The sequence below is a fragment of the Triticum urartu genome, chromosome 3 (assembly GCF_003073215.2).
Source record: "Triticum urartu cultivar G1812 chromosome 3, Tu2.1, whole genome shotgun sequence".
Classification (NCBI taxonomy): Eukaryota; Viridiplantae; Streptophyta; class Magnoliopsida; order Poales; family Poaceae; genus Triticum; species Triticum urartu.
Genome location: NC_053024.1, coordinates 657,368,810 through 657,384,890, shown reverse-complemented (window position 1 = coordinate 657,384,890; position 16,081 = coordinate 657,368,810). Strand labels below are relative to the sequence as shown.

At 46.8% G+C, this 16,081-nt stretch overlaps 2 protein-coding genes across 3 annotated transcripts; one reads left to right on the top strand and one right to left on the bottom strand.

Annotated features, from left to right (window-relative positions):
• The first annotated feature begins 6,473 nt into the window (after positions 1-6,473).
• On the top strand, positions 6,474-11,282 carry LOC125545740 (probable auxin efflux carrier component 5a). Its single transcript, XM_048709771.1, has 5 exons — positions 6,474-7,405; positions 7,677-7,762; positions 8,256-8,413; positions 10,739-10,815; positions 10,918-11,282. The coding sequence occupies exons 1-5, from the start codon at positions 6,666-6,668 to the stop codon at positions 10,988-10,990; spliced, it is 1,134 nt and encodes a 377-aa protein (XP_048565728.1). The 5' UTR covers positions 6,474-6,665; the 3' UTR covers positions 10,991-11,282.
• LOC125545741 (cis-3-alkyl-4-alkyloxetan-2-one decarboxylase) lies at positions 9,402-14,530 on the bottom strand. 2 transcript variants are annotated; one of them, XM_048709772.1, is made up of 15 exons: positions 14,376-14,530; positions 14,247-14,295; positions 14,084-14,145; positions 13,545-13,645; positions 13,370-13,439; positions 13,225-13,294; positions 12,768-12,824; positions 12,620-12,687; positions 12,463-12,543; positions 12,215-12,292; positions 11,977-12,132; positions 11,690-11,842; positions 11,389-11,453; positions 9,782-9,831; positions 9,402-9,670 (listed from the first exon to the last, which is right to left on the bottom strand). In XM_048709772.1, exons 1-14 carry the CDS (start codon positions 14,487-14,489, stop codon positions 9,825-9,827), a joined length of 1,131 nt encoding a protein of 376 aa, XP_048565729.1. In that variant the 5' UTR covers positions 14,490-14,530; the 3' UTR covers positions 9,402-9,670; positions 9,782-9,824. The 2 variants fall into 2 exon arrangements, with proteins under 2 accessions (XP_048565729.1, XP_048565730.1); XM_048709773.1 differs by lacking the exon at positions 9,402-9,670 and having other exon boundaries at positions 9,791-10,226.
• Between the last annotated feature and the right edge of the window lie 1,551 nt (positions 14,531-16,081).

Sequence of the window (16,081 nt, the reverse complement as noted above, 5' to 3'; positions counted from 1 at the left end):
GACGTCCGGGATCTCATCCGGGACTCCGAAAAACATTCGGTAACCACATACAAACTTCCTTTACAACCCTAGCGTCATCGAACCTTAAGTGTGTAGACCCCACGGGTTCGGGAGACATGCAGACATGACCGAGACGATCTCCGGTCAATAACCAACAGCGGGATCTGGATACCCATGTTGGCTCCCACATGTTCCACGATGATCTCATCGGATGAACCACGATGTCAAGGACTTAATCAATCCCGTATACAATTCCCTTTGTCTATCGGTACGATACTTGCCCGAGATTCGATCGTCGGTATCCCGATACCTTGTTCAATCTCGTCACCGGCAAGTCTCTTTTACTCGTTCCGTAACACATCATCCCGTGATCAACTCCTTGATCACATTGTGCACATTATGATGATGTCCTACCGAGTGGGCCCAGAGATACCTCTCCGTTTACACGGAGTGACAAATCCCAGTCTCGATTCGTGCCAACCCAACAGACACTTTCGGAGATACCTGTAATGTACCTTTATAGCCACCCAGTTACGTTGTGACGTTTGGCACACCCAAAGCACTCCTACGGTATCCGGGAGTTGCACAATCTCATGGTCTAAGGAAATGATACTTGACATTAGAAAAGCTTTAGCATACGAACTACACGATCCAGTGCTATGCTTAGGATTGGGTCTTGTCCATCACATCATTCTCCTAATGATGTGATCCCGTTATCAATGACATCTAATGTCCATGGTCAGGAAACCGTGACCATCTGTTGATCAACGAGCTAGTCAACTAGAGGCTCACTAGGGACATGGTGTTGTCTATGTATCCACACATGTATCTGAGTTTCCTATCAATACAATTATAGCATGGATAATAAACGATTATCATGAACAAGGAAATATAATAATAACCAATTTATTATTGCCTCTAGGGCATATTTCCAACACGGCCCTCCTAGGGCGCGCCAGGAGAGGGGAATCCTACTAGGACTCCAAGTCCTAATAGGTTTCCACATAAGGAAGTGGGGGAAGAAGGAAGGAAGAGGGGGAAGGGAAGGAAATTGGGCGCCGCCCCCTTCCCCTAGTACAATTCGTACCCAAGGGGGGGGCAGCCCCTCCTGTCCCTTCCTCTCTTACCACTAAGGCCCATCGAGGCCAATTAGTTCCCCCGGGGGGTTCCGATAACCCTTTGGCACTCCAATAATTATCCGGTACCTCTCGGAACTCATCCGGTGTCCGAATAACATCGTCCAATATATCAATCTTTATGTCTCGACCATTTCGAGACTCCTCGTCCTGTCGGTGATCTCATCCAGGACTCTGAACAAACTTCGGTCATCAAATCACATAACTCATAATACAAATCGCCATTGAACGTTAAGCGTGCGGACCCTACGGGTTTGTGAACTATGTAGACATGACCAAGACACATCTCCGGTCGATAACCAATAGCGGAACCTGGATGCTCATATTGGATCCTACATATTCTACGAAGATTTTTATCGGTCAAACCGCATAACAACATACGTTGTTCCCTTTGTCATCGGTATGCTACTTGCCTGAGATTCGATCGTCGGTATCATCATACCTAGTTCAATCTTGTTACCGGTAAGTCTCTTTACTCGTTCCGTAATGCATCATCCCGTGACTAACTCATTAGTCACATTGCTTGCAAGGCTCATAGTGATGTGCATTACCGAGAGGGCCCAGAGATACCTCTCCGATACACGGAGTGACAAATCCTAATCTTGATCTATGCCAACTCAACAAACACCATCGGAGACACCTATAGAGCATCTTTATAATCACCAAGTTACGTTGTGATGTTTGATAGCACACAAGGTGTTCCTCGGGTATTCGGGAGTTGCATAATCTCATAGTCTGAGTAACATGTATAAGTCATGAAGAAAGCAATAGCAGAAAAACTAAACGATCATTATGCTAAGCTAACGGATGGGTCTTGTCCATCACATCATTCCCTAATGATGTGATCCCGTTCATCAAATGACAACACATGTCTATGGCTAGGAAACTTAACCATCTTTGATTAACGAGCTAGTCAAGTAGAGGCATACTAGGGACCTCTGTTTGTCTATGTATCCACACATGTACTAAGTTTCCAGTTAATACAATTCTAGCATGAATAATAAACATTTATCACGATATAATGAAATATAAATAACAACTTTATTATTGCCTCTAGGGCATATTTCCTTCAATCCGAGCCCCACCCTCAAGCAGGACACACCAAACAGACGCGGCCGACCGGAACAAAGCGGAAGCTCGCCTTCCACCCCAAAGCCGACACCTTGGCATGGTCGATGACCTCGGCGACCAGATCAGGGCCAGGGGAACTCCGCCGGCCACCGGTAGTAGCCACCAGAAGCAACGGAGGGGGCACCCTACCCCTTCCCGAAGTCCCCTGCCACCACCAGCAGGCCTCACGTGCATCACCACACCATGGCACCACCCCGGCCTGATGAACCCGTCGCTGAGTCTAAAGAAGAGGGAGGGAGATCACTCGAGTCCGACGCAGATGAACCGCCGCTGGAGAGACCCGCCGTTGTCGCGCGCAAATCAGACAACCACCAGGTAGCAGCAGCGCCGCTGCAGACCACCCCACTCCGAGGTCAAGACCGACCTCGGCCACCGCCCCGCGCCACCCGCCACCATCCAGGAGCCAGATCTAGGAGGATCGGGCCGGATCCGTGCCAGCACGCTACCGCCCAGATCGGGAACCCCCACGGCTGCCGCGCCACAAACGAGCCCGCTGCTCGACGTCGCGTCCCCACCAGGCAACCCCACCGCCGAACTCCAAGCACGCAGCCGTGCCGCCGGCCCTGCCAAAGCCAGGCGCCCCCACTCGACGGTCATCTCGCACCAGCCTGGAGCACGAGGGGGGAGGAAGAAGAGGCCCTGCCATCGCCCCCACCGGCCGGGCTTCGTCCGACGGCATATCTGGGCGGCGGCGAGGGAGGAGAGGGAGGTCGGGTCGCGGCGGCTAGGGTTCCCCCCGGTCGCTCGCGAGAGCGACACGGGAGGAGAGGGGAGCGCTACTCCTTCGAAATGGTTTAGGGTTTAGGGTTAGCTAAAAGGCTTAAAGGCTAGGTAATGAACATCACTTCTTGGTTGTTTGGCCTGTAGTAGGAATCTGGTCCACTATTAAAGAAACCAAACACATTATAGAAAATAAATATATGAAAAGAGAAAGAAGTCGAGCTAGAAGAAAAATTCCCTCAACAGGGAGAGGCGGGAATTCATTCAAGAAAAAGGAAGAGGCAAGATTATAGCTTCAGAATCTCGCTTAACTGAATCTCCTGCTCCAAGTATAATTTCGAGGTGTTGCATATATGAATATCTTCAAACATGCCTTATTGCTCTCCACTCTCCAAGGAGAGAACAAAGTCAAGAACGTTGCCACCATCCGATCCAATCTATGTTTTTGCTTGAAGTATGAGACCCAAATGTTAGTGAGGGTGGGGGAGGGGGGGGGATGACGATGGCACCACAAAGGAAGCGGCAGTGGCGGAGACAGGGGTGCCAGCCAGGGCCCGGGCCGGGTCAACATGCAAATATTTTCAATAGAACATTGAGTATTTCTGCTACAACAGTGTATTAGCTTTGTATTCCTTTGGTCTGACCCTCCACAAGCTAGCTTAGCAGCTCTTGGCCCCGCCCATTCAGTTTTCCTGGCTCCGCCACTGGGAAGCGGTGCATAGGAGTGCCGGGATCGTTGTCACCAACATAAGTGAGGCAACACTTTCACCTAAAGCAGCACCACCGCACCCTCAATGACATGCTACAAGGACATTCTCCCGTGGCACGCAAATAACGTCACCAAAGAGCCGACAACCACGTATTAGGAGCACCCTAGGCCATGCACGGTTCACCGCCACCCACCCAACCAATATAGCACGCCACCAAAACTAAAATGACACAGAGCCACCACTTTGGCTTCCGCACGTTGACAAACACACCTCACACCTAAAATTGCTGCCGTGACACTCTGTAACTGCGGTTCGTCGCCCCATGTCCAAGACGGCCAACCAAATTACCTACATAGTTACTTTAACTAGGGTTTCTACTGCTGCCCCACTCGGTTTTTATCCTGTGGAGTAAAGAAATGGACGGCTCCAATTTTTTGGGAGGGAGACAGAACAACGGTAAAAACCCAAATTGGTGAGAAGCCCCACAATGTGTTAAGGGCCTCTTTGATTTGTAGGATTCCAAAAACATAAGATTGCAATGTCATGTCCATTTAAATCCTAGAGGACTTTGCCTTGTTTGATTACATCATAAATTTTTTATTTTTAAGAAAAGGATCCTTAAATTTGTTTTTTCTCCGTAGGATTTGATCCTATGAATCAGACGACCATCGTAAGAAAAAATCCTAATGATTTCAATCCTCCAAAATTGCTATAAAAATCCTTTGAATAAAGAGTCCAGTAGATAATGATGAAGATCATGAACATTGCATACGGCTTCAAGTGCCGAGGCATAACTTCAAAAAAATCCTAAGAATTCCAATACCTCAAAATTCACATAAAATCGTTTGAATCAAAGAGGCTCTACAAACTGCGTACCTCGCTTCTTCAAGGGACGAGACCGGACTTTAGTTTTCTTTTGTCGCATGCATTTGCCGACAACAAATCAATGTCTACGAGGATTACCCCTTCAAAACCAAAATCAAAATCGATACGCAAGGCATTAATGCAAGGTATATATCCCAGTCACTCTCCATTCCAACTTATTTGTGCACGACATGCACCAATTCTCTCCACATTATCCTTCCGAACAAACTAAAAAATTCGCCGCGTATCTTTGTTCTTTGTGCATACATGATACATCTCGCTGTTTCAAGGTCGACCAGAGATATATTTGCATACGGAGCTACTACTAGCTAAGCATTGTTAAGTGATAATAACAATAATTTGGACAACATGCATGGGATGGGGCCGGGCTAGAATTTCGAACAAATCACTATACTGCGCACCGTATTCCCTCATGCAGACATATATGCTTGATTGATCGATCCACTTACCACGTACACGATACGTCTCTCTCTCTCTCTCTCTCTCTCTCTCTCTCTCTCTCTCTCTCTCTCTCTCTCGTCCCCCTCAGGTACGTAGGCCCCCAGCAGGAGATGCTAGGTGGCTAGCGGTGCACTTTTGAAGCAACGTACTGGCCTGAGAGGCTGAGACCACTAGCATGCATGGGTAGTAGCATCATGCTAGCATTTCACCATAGCTTCATTCTCTTTCAACGCTTTACATGTAGTTATGTATCGTCATCTAGCTTGCTAGTTGCGCAAGTGCCTGTTATTCCCAGCTTTTTATTGCATCGATCGGTTGAGCATATATCCATTTTACTTTTTTTGTGTGCAAAATACATGTCCATTTTACTTGTACGAGTATGTAACAAATGGCAAGTGGTAGAGTTAAGTACTCCCTCCTTACCAAATTATAGTGCATGGATATTTTTCATAAGTTAGACACTCAAAACTTTATAAACGTTGATTAAGTTTGTAAAAATATTATCAACGTTTTTACGATATTAAATTAATACCACAAGATTCGAGATGAAATGTGTTTTCATTTTAGAAACGATAAGTACCTGGCGTCATGTACGAGCACATGGCAAATCGAACGTTTTCGATGGCGATTCTAGTGATGCAAGGATGGCAAATTAGTTAACACACACGGCAATTTTCCATCCAAAAAATAAACCGAAACGCGAAATTGCCATGCTTGCCAACTAAAGTTGACATTCCCGCGTCACTAAACTTGCCATCGAACACGTTCGATTTGCCATGTGCCCGTACCCGACGTTCGGGCATCGGGCGTTATCAAATTCCTTTCATTTTGAGATGGTCAAAGCTCATGGTTTTTCTCCTTCTAAAAACCTGGTCAAAGTTTATAAACTTCAACTTCTTCAAAATACTATACGTGCAACCAGCTGACGATGTGAACAGCTGAGCACTGACCATAAGCGTACGCACGCACGCACGCACGCCGACCGGGCTCGATCGAGCCGAAAGCATGGGAATTGGGGTGTACTGTACGTCCATTTCAGTCTCCTCGATCGCATGGACTTGGCGCTCTGCTTTCGGCCACATCCCACGTACTGTTGCACGCACCTGAACGCACGCGCACCGCGCGTATGTGTGTGTCCATGTCAGCCGCCTCTCCTCTCGTCGAAGCAAAGCAAACGAAGCTACTGCATGTCCATGTCAGCCGCCTCACCTCAAGTAGTTCACTCTCGCTGCTGCATGCGCGCGCGCGTCCGTGCATGCGCGCACAGATTCGAAAGCCAAAATTAAAGCGCGCGAACAAGATCCCCCCTCCTCCCCTAAACCTAACCGTCCCTTCAACCGGCCACTAGCTAGCTTGCCAGAGCTTCCGTGACATGTCCAACACCTGGCCACACACTCGTCTCTTCCACCTCGCCCCCAGCCCCCTATAAAACTCGCCACCCCGGCTCACCTAGCCTCTCACACACTATAGCTCTCACTCCACCGGGCACACACACACTCTTGCACGCTCGATCGATCGATCTCTAGCTTGCACGAGATCACAAGGTCACGAGTTAGTTTCGACAGCAAGAGGAAGAAGAAGCGGGTCACCGGCGCCGCCTGAGACCGAGGAGGAAGAAGGGGGCCACACGTACTAGTCGAGGATGATCGGGTGGGGGGACGTGTACAAGGTGGTGGCGGCGACGGCGCCGCTCTACTTCGCGCTGTTCCTGGGCTACGGCTCGGTGCGGTGGTGGCGCATCTTCACGCGGGAGCAGTGCGACGCCGTGAACCGCCTCGTCGCCTTCTTCGCGCTGCCCTTCTTCACCTTCGAGTTCACGCTGCACACCGACCCGTTCCAGGTCAACTACCGGGCCGTCGCCGCCGACGTCATCTCCAAGGCCGTCATCGTCGCCGTCATCGCCGTCTGGGCCAGGCTCCTCGGCCGGAACGGCAACGGCAAGGGCGCCGCGGGGTGGTCCATCACCGGCTTCTCCCTCTCCACGCTCACCAACTCGCTCGTCGTCGGCGTGCCCATGGCGCGCGCCATGTACGGCGAGTGGGCGCAGCAGCTCGTCGTGCAGCTCTCCGTGTTCCAGGCCATCGTCTGGCTCACGCTCCTCCTCTTCGTGCTCGAGGTCCGGAAGGCCGCCATCGGCATGTACGTCGACGTCGGCAGGAAGAACGTCGTCCACGACGCCACGATGCCCGAGTCACCGGTCAAGGCCGACGTCGAGGCTGCGCCCACCGGCGCCGTGGCCGTGCTGGTGGTCGGCGGCGTCGAGGAGGTGGGCGGCAAGCCGTCGGTGTGGAGGCTGGTGAAGACGGTGGCGCACAAGCTGGCGCGCAACCCCAACACCTACGCCAGCTTCGTGGGCATCACCTGGGCCTGTGTTGCCAACAGGTATGGTGCTACGTGCATTCCGACGTGTCGCTCACCATGCAGCACTGCATGCGTATGCATATGCATGCTGCTTTAATGCTATCTCCTCTCCACAAGCCCTAGACTAGAGCTAGCCATATAATTTGTTTAGAATTTATTTTCTGCTCCCCAAATGCATATGCATGCACGGTAGATATGCAATGGGACGAACTATTTTACTGCCCATCTTTTGCACCCCATGTTAACAAGTTTCAATAAGTTTGTGCTAGCTGAACATGAAATTAATATGCAGGCTACACATGGAGCTGCCAAGTGTCCTGGAGAACTCGGTGCTCATCATGTCCAAGTCGGGCACGGGGATGGCCATGTTCAGCATGGGTGAGTCGCCAATCCATTACTTATATATGAATATGATGCAAACATGCGCATGTTTTATCCAGATTTACGTACGTGCATGCACTGCTGGTGCATAGTGGTTAATCTCAATCGTAGAGGTATCGCATAGCTATCACTTCCATAGCTTTGCATCGCTACTTGTTCCTATCCGGATCTAATACCCCATCATCTAGTAGTAATACATATTCCATTTGGGTTATTAGTAATAATTACCTAAAAGAAATGAAATAGTACAAAGAATCATATATAGCAAAAGCAATAGAATATTTGCAGAGGAATCCATCCACCAAAAGGCACGGGTTCTGCTTTCACGTTGCATGCATGCTGTCTGTGGTCGACAGCAACCTAAAACAGGAGTGAAAGGCAACAAAAAATATTACTCTACTAGAGAAACTTACAAGATTATTCTAGAGTTGTTCGGTTAACTCATGTAGTACGGGGTAGTACTAGCTAGCTAATTTTTGTGTGCATGCAGGACTGTTCATGGCGCAGCAAGAGAGGATCCTGGCGTGCGGGCCGGGGTATGCGGCCCTGGGCCTGGCCCTCAAGTTCGGTCTCGGCCCGGTCGCCATGGCCATCGGCTCCATCGCCGTCGGCCTCCGCGGCGACGTCCTCCGCGTCGCCATCATACAGGCACGTACCGCTCCCTAATCACCTCATCACCTCATCTCCTTATGCTATTCTACATGCGTCCAACAAAATTTCACTAATCTGAATACTTCAGTTCTGCTTCTGAATCCCCTTATTAAGCAACTGAGAAATAACCTTTTTACAGTTACCACTAAAAACTATCTGGCCTAAACACGTGGTGATTCGTGTAAGTACAAAAAAGATATACCCTCCGTTCCTAAATATAAGACATTTTGGCAGTTCATGTATAGACAGAGATAGCACAAGATTTTGATCGGTCGGCTATCCATATCTAGGGTCCCTTTTTACCGACATGTTTATAAGATTAAAGATCAAATTTGTGTTTACGAAACCGTTTCAAAGCCAACACGCTCAAAGGGGCTGTGTATTACTGAACATCTAGTCTCTGTTTCCTGACACCTGAGAATTTTCACTTGGTTGATGCTATGCTGATGTCAATCCACCCAGCATCTGCCTTCCTAGGCATGCATGCAAGAAAACCAATGAAGAGTTTTTACCACTTTATAGCAAAGTCCCGTGGCTTCACTTTTGACCCGAAAAGAAAACCAGCTTAAGCCGAGCACTTCGGTCCTTACTGTGCATTTTAAACAAAAGCTTTCACAAAGTCATCTACCATGATTGGATTTCACCGACATTAGATCGCATCCGCGGAGAAAACATTACCACAAGAACACAAAGCCGCCCGAAGGTTTTCTTTAGTCGATGTAGATTAGGTATAATTTCCTCAAGACCACACACACAAATGTGCGATCCCAATCTGAGATTCGAGTCCTAGTTTGTCAGCACCACTAACCTCGCCACTTTGGGCTTTTGAGACCAACGCTGCCTGCAGAGCCACAAACATGGAGCCTAATGCTTAAAAGCTAAGCATGCACCACAGGAGCAATAACAGACTCATTATAGTTTAATCACATCATTACGTGGCATGGGACACGTACGCGTTCCAAACAGTATAGTTGTGTGATTGCAGTTAGCAGAATTATCATCTTGGTCATCTGTGTTGATATTGTTTAAGAACATTATAAATCATGCACAACGCACACTGAAAAACGCATCCAATAACATGGAACACAGACCGGTAATTGCCGTTTGTTTGTGTCCGTACACACTCAAAATCACTCTAGAGCGCTGTCTTGACCATGGAGTGGATTGGCCTTCAATGGGGCGGCGCAGCTTCTCTTTTTCATACCAAGAAGAGTGCATGTCCTTATTTGCTATTGTTGTACCACATTTTGACCCCTGGTGAGGACGAGAGGAGATCGTTGAAATCGGTCGGGGATCGAAACTGTGCTTAAATTAAAGGAAAAGGAAAAGAAAGGCTTAGAGAAAGTGCAAGCAAGGGCACACCACCTGTTTTTGGCATGTTGTAGAGCCTGGCCCCATATGACTATAGTCATCCTCTGATGAAAAAAGGCCATGTCCAAAACAGCAAGACATTAACAACCACTCATTAGATGCTTGTCATACAGTCGCATAGGCATGAACCACACTAAACTGTTGGTTAAACACTAGCATCCATATAGTAATATGTAAAGTTTGACAACATAATCATGTTAAGGGTTTTTTAAACCAGTAGCTGCTATTGTGGAGTCAGCACTTAGACGATGCACCAGGGTAGTCCTACTCCTCATCATGTCAGCTAATGCGCATTTCACTGGGGATGAGTTGGCCTCATATGAACCAATAAATATTTTGATGTGGATCATGGTTAAAGAATAGTCTGCCCTCTTTGATGCCTGACTGATGTCCATGCCTCGTCATCCTTTCATAATACCCCATGTTGGCACTTCAAACCCTATATATAACATCATAAAAGATGCAAAGCGGTGCCAGTTTTGCTTTGGTGAAACAATCACTACTTATTGTCAAGGTAAAGGACTGCCACAATTTAACAAACTGGAGGTAAAAGGGAGAATGTTACTCTGGAGGCGGTGCTTGGAACAGGTGTGAACTCAATCCTGGACTCCAAGAATTTGTGGTCTAAAAAGAGGGGGGAATTGGCCTCCAGCCAGATAGTGGGAAAGTTATCATCTGGGTGATGGTAGGGTTATGAAGGTCCGATCTCATATACCAAGAAGATGTTCCTCTCTACAGCTCAACCTTACTAAAATGAGTGTACACGAGGTTCTACATATTGTTGTTAAGAAATTTCAAATAAAAAATTGGTACCTCTTTATAATACTTTCTATATTTAATTCTTGAAATATATTGGACTGTAATTAAAAACAACGGGGGTAATGCATTATAATGCTGTTGACATTTTCCTGTGCCTATAGCCTGACTAAGCTTTGTTTGAACATTCTGCAGGCTGCACTACCTCAATCGATCACGTCGTTCATATTTGCAAAAGAATACGGGCTGCATGCAGACGTCCTTAGTACTGCGTAAGTCTTTGGAACTAACTATAAACTACAATTAGATGAGGGCAAATGCTTATGCAGACAACAATTTCTTAGTCTTACACCGTTTGTTGCTCAATTTTGCAGGGTGATTTTTGGGATGCTTGTCTCCCTGCCATTGCTAGTAGGACTTTATATAGTCTTAGAGCTAATTAGGTAGACGCAGAGCCTTGGATACATCAGGAAAACAGATTTTCCCCCTGAAGCTGCCCAAACATAAACGCTGACAAGAAATGTTATGACATATCTCATAACTACATTCCTCATCACATAAAACTCCAGTGGGAGTTATCTGAGTGCTATGGAATCCTTTTAACACACCTTGTGTTAGACCAGCCCAGGCCATTAGGCCCATTACGTACTCTAACACCTTGTAACAACAAGGCTTACTTATTCTGTTACTCAAAAGAATGTATTACATGAATGCTTGATATTGAGTCTGACTTCTCTGAGCCAGTCAGTTTTGCAGTGGTGTAAACAGTTAAAAACGACATTTGTGGCGGACAATGTCAAAAATTCAACTGTGAAAGGAAGTAAATAAAGTTTCAACAGCATTACCTCAGTATACGTTTTAGTATATTCCCTAGCTCTTCACCACGATCCTCCTGAGCATGGTGCCCTGCCTGTATGATAAGTCATGAAACCAAATTAGTAACACGTGAAGTGAAGAAAACAAGATCCAGGCATCCAAATTAGTTGCGCAAGAAAAAGAAGATGTATCAGCCACCTATTCCTAATACAAGGAACCATGAAAATAATCTAGACCTGCAGTAACTTTACTTTGATTTCATTTAATTCCCATTTAAGTACTTTGAACATAATGTTTTAAAAAAATTGGGAGAAGTGTACAGAAACAAACCATTGGCAGCTGCACAACGTTGTGTTTTAGGCCATCACAAAAATCTTCAACCCCATCATAAGTGAGCCAACGATCTCTCAAGCCCCAACATATTGTTGTCTTCGTATTCCATGAATCACTCGCTAATATGCTCCTCATGGACTCAATGTAAGCCTGTATTAAAACAACCAATTTAGAGCATTTAAATTAACATAGCAATAGCAAGGTGATAGATTAGCTGTCTGCATCAATAGACAGGGGTTACCCTCTTTTTGAAACAAAAGCCAGGCAATAGATGAGCATACTACCTTAAGATCCTTTCCCATAGCTCTTGTTATTGCATTCAGTGCAAAACCAGATGCACCTGAGACAAGGTATGGCCTTCTATATACAGTAGCATCTTCCTCCTTCATCATGTATGGCCCACTACTAGTCAAGGCCTTATCACTAGCTCTAAGAGGATCCTGAAAGATTTAAGACAGTTGTTTTTAACCAAAATGGTTATATAACATAAGTCTAGGCAAAGTTGGCACAATAGCTGCTAACCTGAGAAAATACTTCGCCCAACAAAAAGTTGCTGAAACATGCAAGGGTGGATGGAAGCTTTGCATGTTTGTCGGTTATCTATAATATGAGATATCCCGTGATCAGCCTATAACTCTTGAAACATAATGAAGCCTTTAACTCATAAATTAGATTCAGCCTGCAACTCTTAATGTATAATGAAGCTTTAGAGGGAAAACTTGCTTATCTCACCAAAATGCCTGTGCAAAATACACGATAAAAAAACTTACCGGTGGATTAACTAGTATAAGGTGGTTCAACTTGTCCTGATGTTCTTTAGCATATTTGACTACAATTGGAGCGAAGTACCCCTGCAAGATTTTACATTCTTGCATTAAAACACACACACAATGATACATTAACCAACATCCATATGATGAGAAGCACCTGAACAACAATGGAGAGCTTATCAGGAGCAACAGCATCGATTAATGATTCCAGGGCTGAAGTATATTCTGGAACATGGTAGTTCATATTAGTATGCAGTTCAACACGATTGTTTGGAACAAAAGGAATAATATGAAGATCACATTACCATCCAGAGTATAGTCAAAACCATATTTAGGTTGAGGCTTGTCTGAGAATCCAAAACCTGCAAATACAAACTTCTTTGTTCTAGAGTTACAGATAAATATCTAATTGTTCTAACTTCTGGGGACTGAGCGGGAACACCAAACAGAAACACAACCAGTTATTTACTAGTCCGTAGAGCGCTGAGGAGATTTTTACAAAAGGGGAAAAAGTTTTGTGGGTGGTAAGTTGGTAACTGGTAAGCTAGTCAAATCTGTCCCTTCTGTTCTTGATTTCTGACATCAGAGGTTGATAACTTGTACCAGTGATGACTTTCTATGTTGCTCCATATACTCTTTGAGACTAATGACCAGTAATTTTTCAGAATGTGTTTTGCCATCATATGAATGACATAGCTTTTCTCTGCCAATTTATTCGATTATTCTACATTTATCAAGCACCAAAAAATGTACATAACTCACCAAGCCAGTCAAAAGCAATGGAACGATACTTGTCTGATAGTACAGGTAGCACATTTCGGTAAGAGTATGCCTGTAACCCAAAAAAGCCTCAGCACAGCCATTGTCAGTGTAATGCGAAGAAATTGGAAGCCATCTAAAAACTGACCTGAGATGGAAACCCATGAATTAGAAGGACAGTAGGATTAGAAGAGCTCCCCGCTTCCACACAAAACCAACTGAAACACAATAAAGAAGTACACAGAAAAACTATGATCTTCTTTGCTATATTAACATACTTGTCCTATATATTAGCAGACAACATATGGTTCAATTCAACTCACTTAAAAACATCACCCGAAGATTGTGATCCTGAACCCATGGTGAGCCCAAAAAAGGGATCCTTTGCCTTTTCTTTGTTCCCATATAATGCATGAGCTTTTACCTGCAACAGTTTGGGTAATTCATCAAAAACTAACCAGCATATACAATGTAACTAATTGGCACCACACCACAAAAAAAAAATCCCTTATCAGCACAAGTGTACACTCATTGCCATGCTTGGTCAGACAACTGATAAGTCAAAAATTTACGGCAACATTGGCACAACACGATGTTAGCAGACGAAAGGCGCAAACATTCAAACATTTGCTCAAACAAAATAAAGGAAACTACCTATCAGCACAAGTGCACACTCGTTAGCATCCCTAGCTCAAATTACAGTGGCCACACGATTGATAAGTCAAAAGTTCATGACACGGCACTGAATTAGCAGGGAAAAGGTGTAAACATCCAAACATTTGCTCAAAACTAGAGAGATTGTGAGTATCCATCAGCGCAAAACAAGAGATCGGAACAGAGTGAATGAGTGACCGCATCGTACCATTCTCCCCTGAGCGAACCACTCGTCCGACTTACTCGGGCCTTCGGCTTCCGCATACTTCCCTGCACCAATCCCCACGTTAGCAAGCATCAGAGCAGAGAGGAACCCACCCAAACTTTTGCACCCTGCGATTCCGCAAGCATGCACACAGATCCTCACTCACCCCCGCTGAACGAGAAGCCGTCTCCGATGTCGTCGTCGACGTACAGATCCTGCAACGGACACCAAATCAAACCCAAACCGAGCAAGAAACCACCAAATGCGGGCGCGGGCGCGGGCGCGTGGGATGGACCTGGTCGTCCGGGCGAGCGGCGCGGCGCCAGGTGGGGAGGGGCTTCCGGGGGCGGAGGAGGAGGCCGCGGGGGGGGGCGGCGTGGAAGCGCGGGGCGGCGAGCGGCGGCGCCATGGGAGGGCTGGCGGGGCGGGTGCCATGGGGGATCGGATTCCGTTGGGGTTTTGGAGGGAGACCGTGGCGGGGCCTGGAGGGGATAGGGTTTGGTTGGTTCGCGCCCACCTGCTCCTCCCGCCACAGTTCCAACGGCCGTGATCCGGAAACATGAACTTCTGTGGGTCCGGCTTGTCAGTGGCTGCTGCTCACGGCTATGCGCGCATCGTTTCTTCTTTGTGTGTTTTTCTCAACACTTCTCAACGCGGTTCATGTATTGTTGAGAGTGTGCCTTGTCTCTCGGCGGCCAGATCCGCGATGGGGATCGACAAATTGTATCGATCGGTACGGGAATTTACTCAAAATCTGAGTATAAGAGGATGGCAGTGCGACGGCGCCGCACTTGGAGGTGGGAGCGGAGCTGCCATGGCGGCATGTGGGGTTGTGGTGGTGTTGCCGGACGTGTTGGTGGTGGTGGGTGGCGTCGCGGCGGTGAGTTGACCAGTGCTCTTGGTTGCTACGGGTGGCGGTTGGCTAGATTGACTATGCTGGCGATGGGTTTGATGAGCTCCAGGTGAAAACCATAGTTGATGCCAGCATCGGCGGTCTCCTAGGACGTCGTTCTTTCCTTGGAGGTGGCATCGTGGAGCCCCTTCACCTCCCGCATCTTCTCAGTCTCAGATTCTTTGGGTGAAAACCCAAGCTTCGCCCTTGGTCGAAGCGGACGATGGCGATGGTCCCCATTGCTTCCCTCTTGGAGGCTACGCCTTGGAGGTTTGGTCTCGTCAGTTGGTGGTGGATCATGTGGCTTGGTTAGCTTTGTCGTCTGCTAGGCAAGTGTGTGGCCTCGGGGCCGGCGTGGAAGTCGGAGCAACGACTCTGGAAGTCTCCTCCACATGGTGTTGATTTTGGTCGCTTGGGCGGCAATGTTTTCGACTAGGCTAGTTCGTGGCCTCGGGGCCAGTGTGGAAGTCAGAGCAGCGGCTCCGGAGATCTCCTACGCGAGGGTGTTGCCTTTGGTTGCTTAGGCGACAGAGCCATCGAAGTTGGGTCGCGGTCTTAGGTTGGTGTGGATGTCGGAGTGGCAACTGTGTTAGGTTGTTGGGTGTCGTCTGTTATCATCTCGGTGGCGGTGTTGTTGGGTCGGTTGGGTGTTAGTTTGTTATTAGGGTCTTCTGTGTAAGTTACTACACCGCTTTGATTAAAATGCAGTATTGGGTCTTTTTGGACCATCCTTTGTTAAAAAACATGGTTGATGGATCTATGAGTCTTTAAATCCAATTTCACACTTGAAGTCAACTATCCAAAAATTAGAAAGTTCATGACTATTTGGATCCAAAGAGATTTTGAAAATTAGTTCAAATATTTCGATTTTCTGAGGATATTATTCGTGTTGTGAAGCCTTTCAATCCCTCGGTTAAAGGAAAGGAAGGACAATGATACTTTATAGGCTACTTTGATGTTTTGATAGGGCTATCTGCTCGAAGGTATATAGCTGAGGGGTTAATGATATAACTATTGTGTCAGATACAAAAGGTAAATAATCCAGTGGATGTAGAGGATTTTCGTACTATCAGTCTTCTTTATTAGATTTATATAATCTTCTCAAAGTG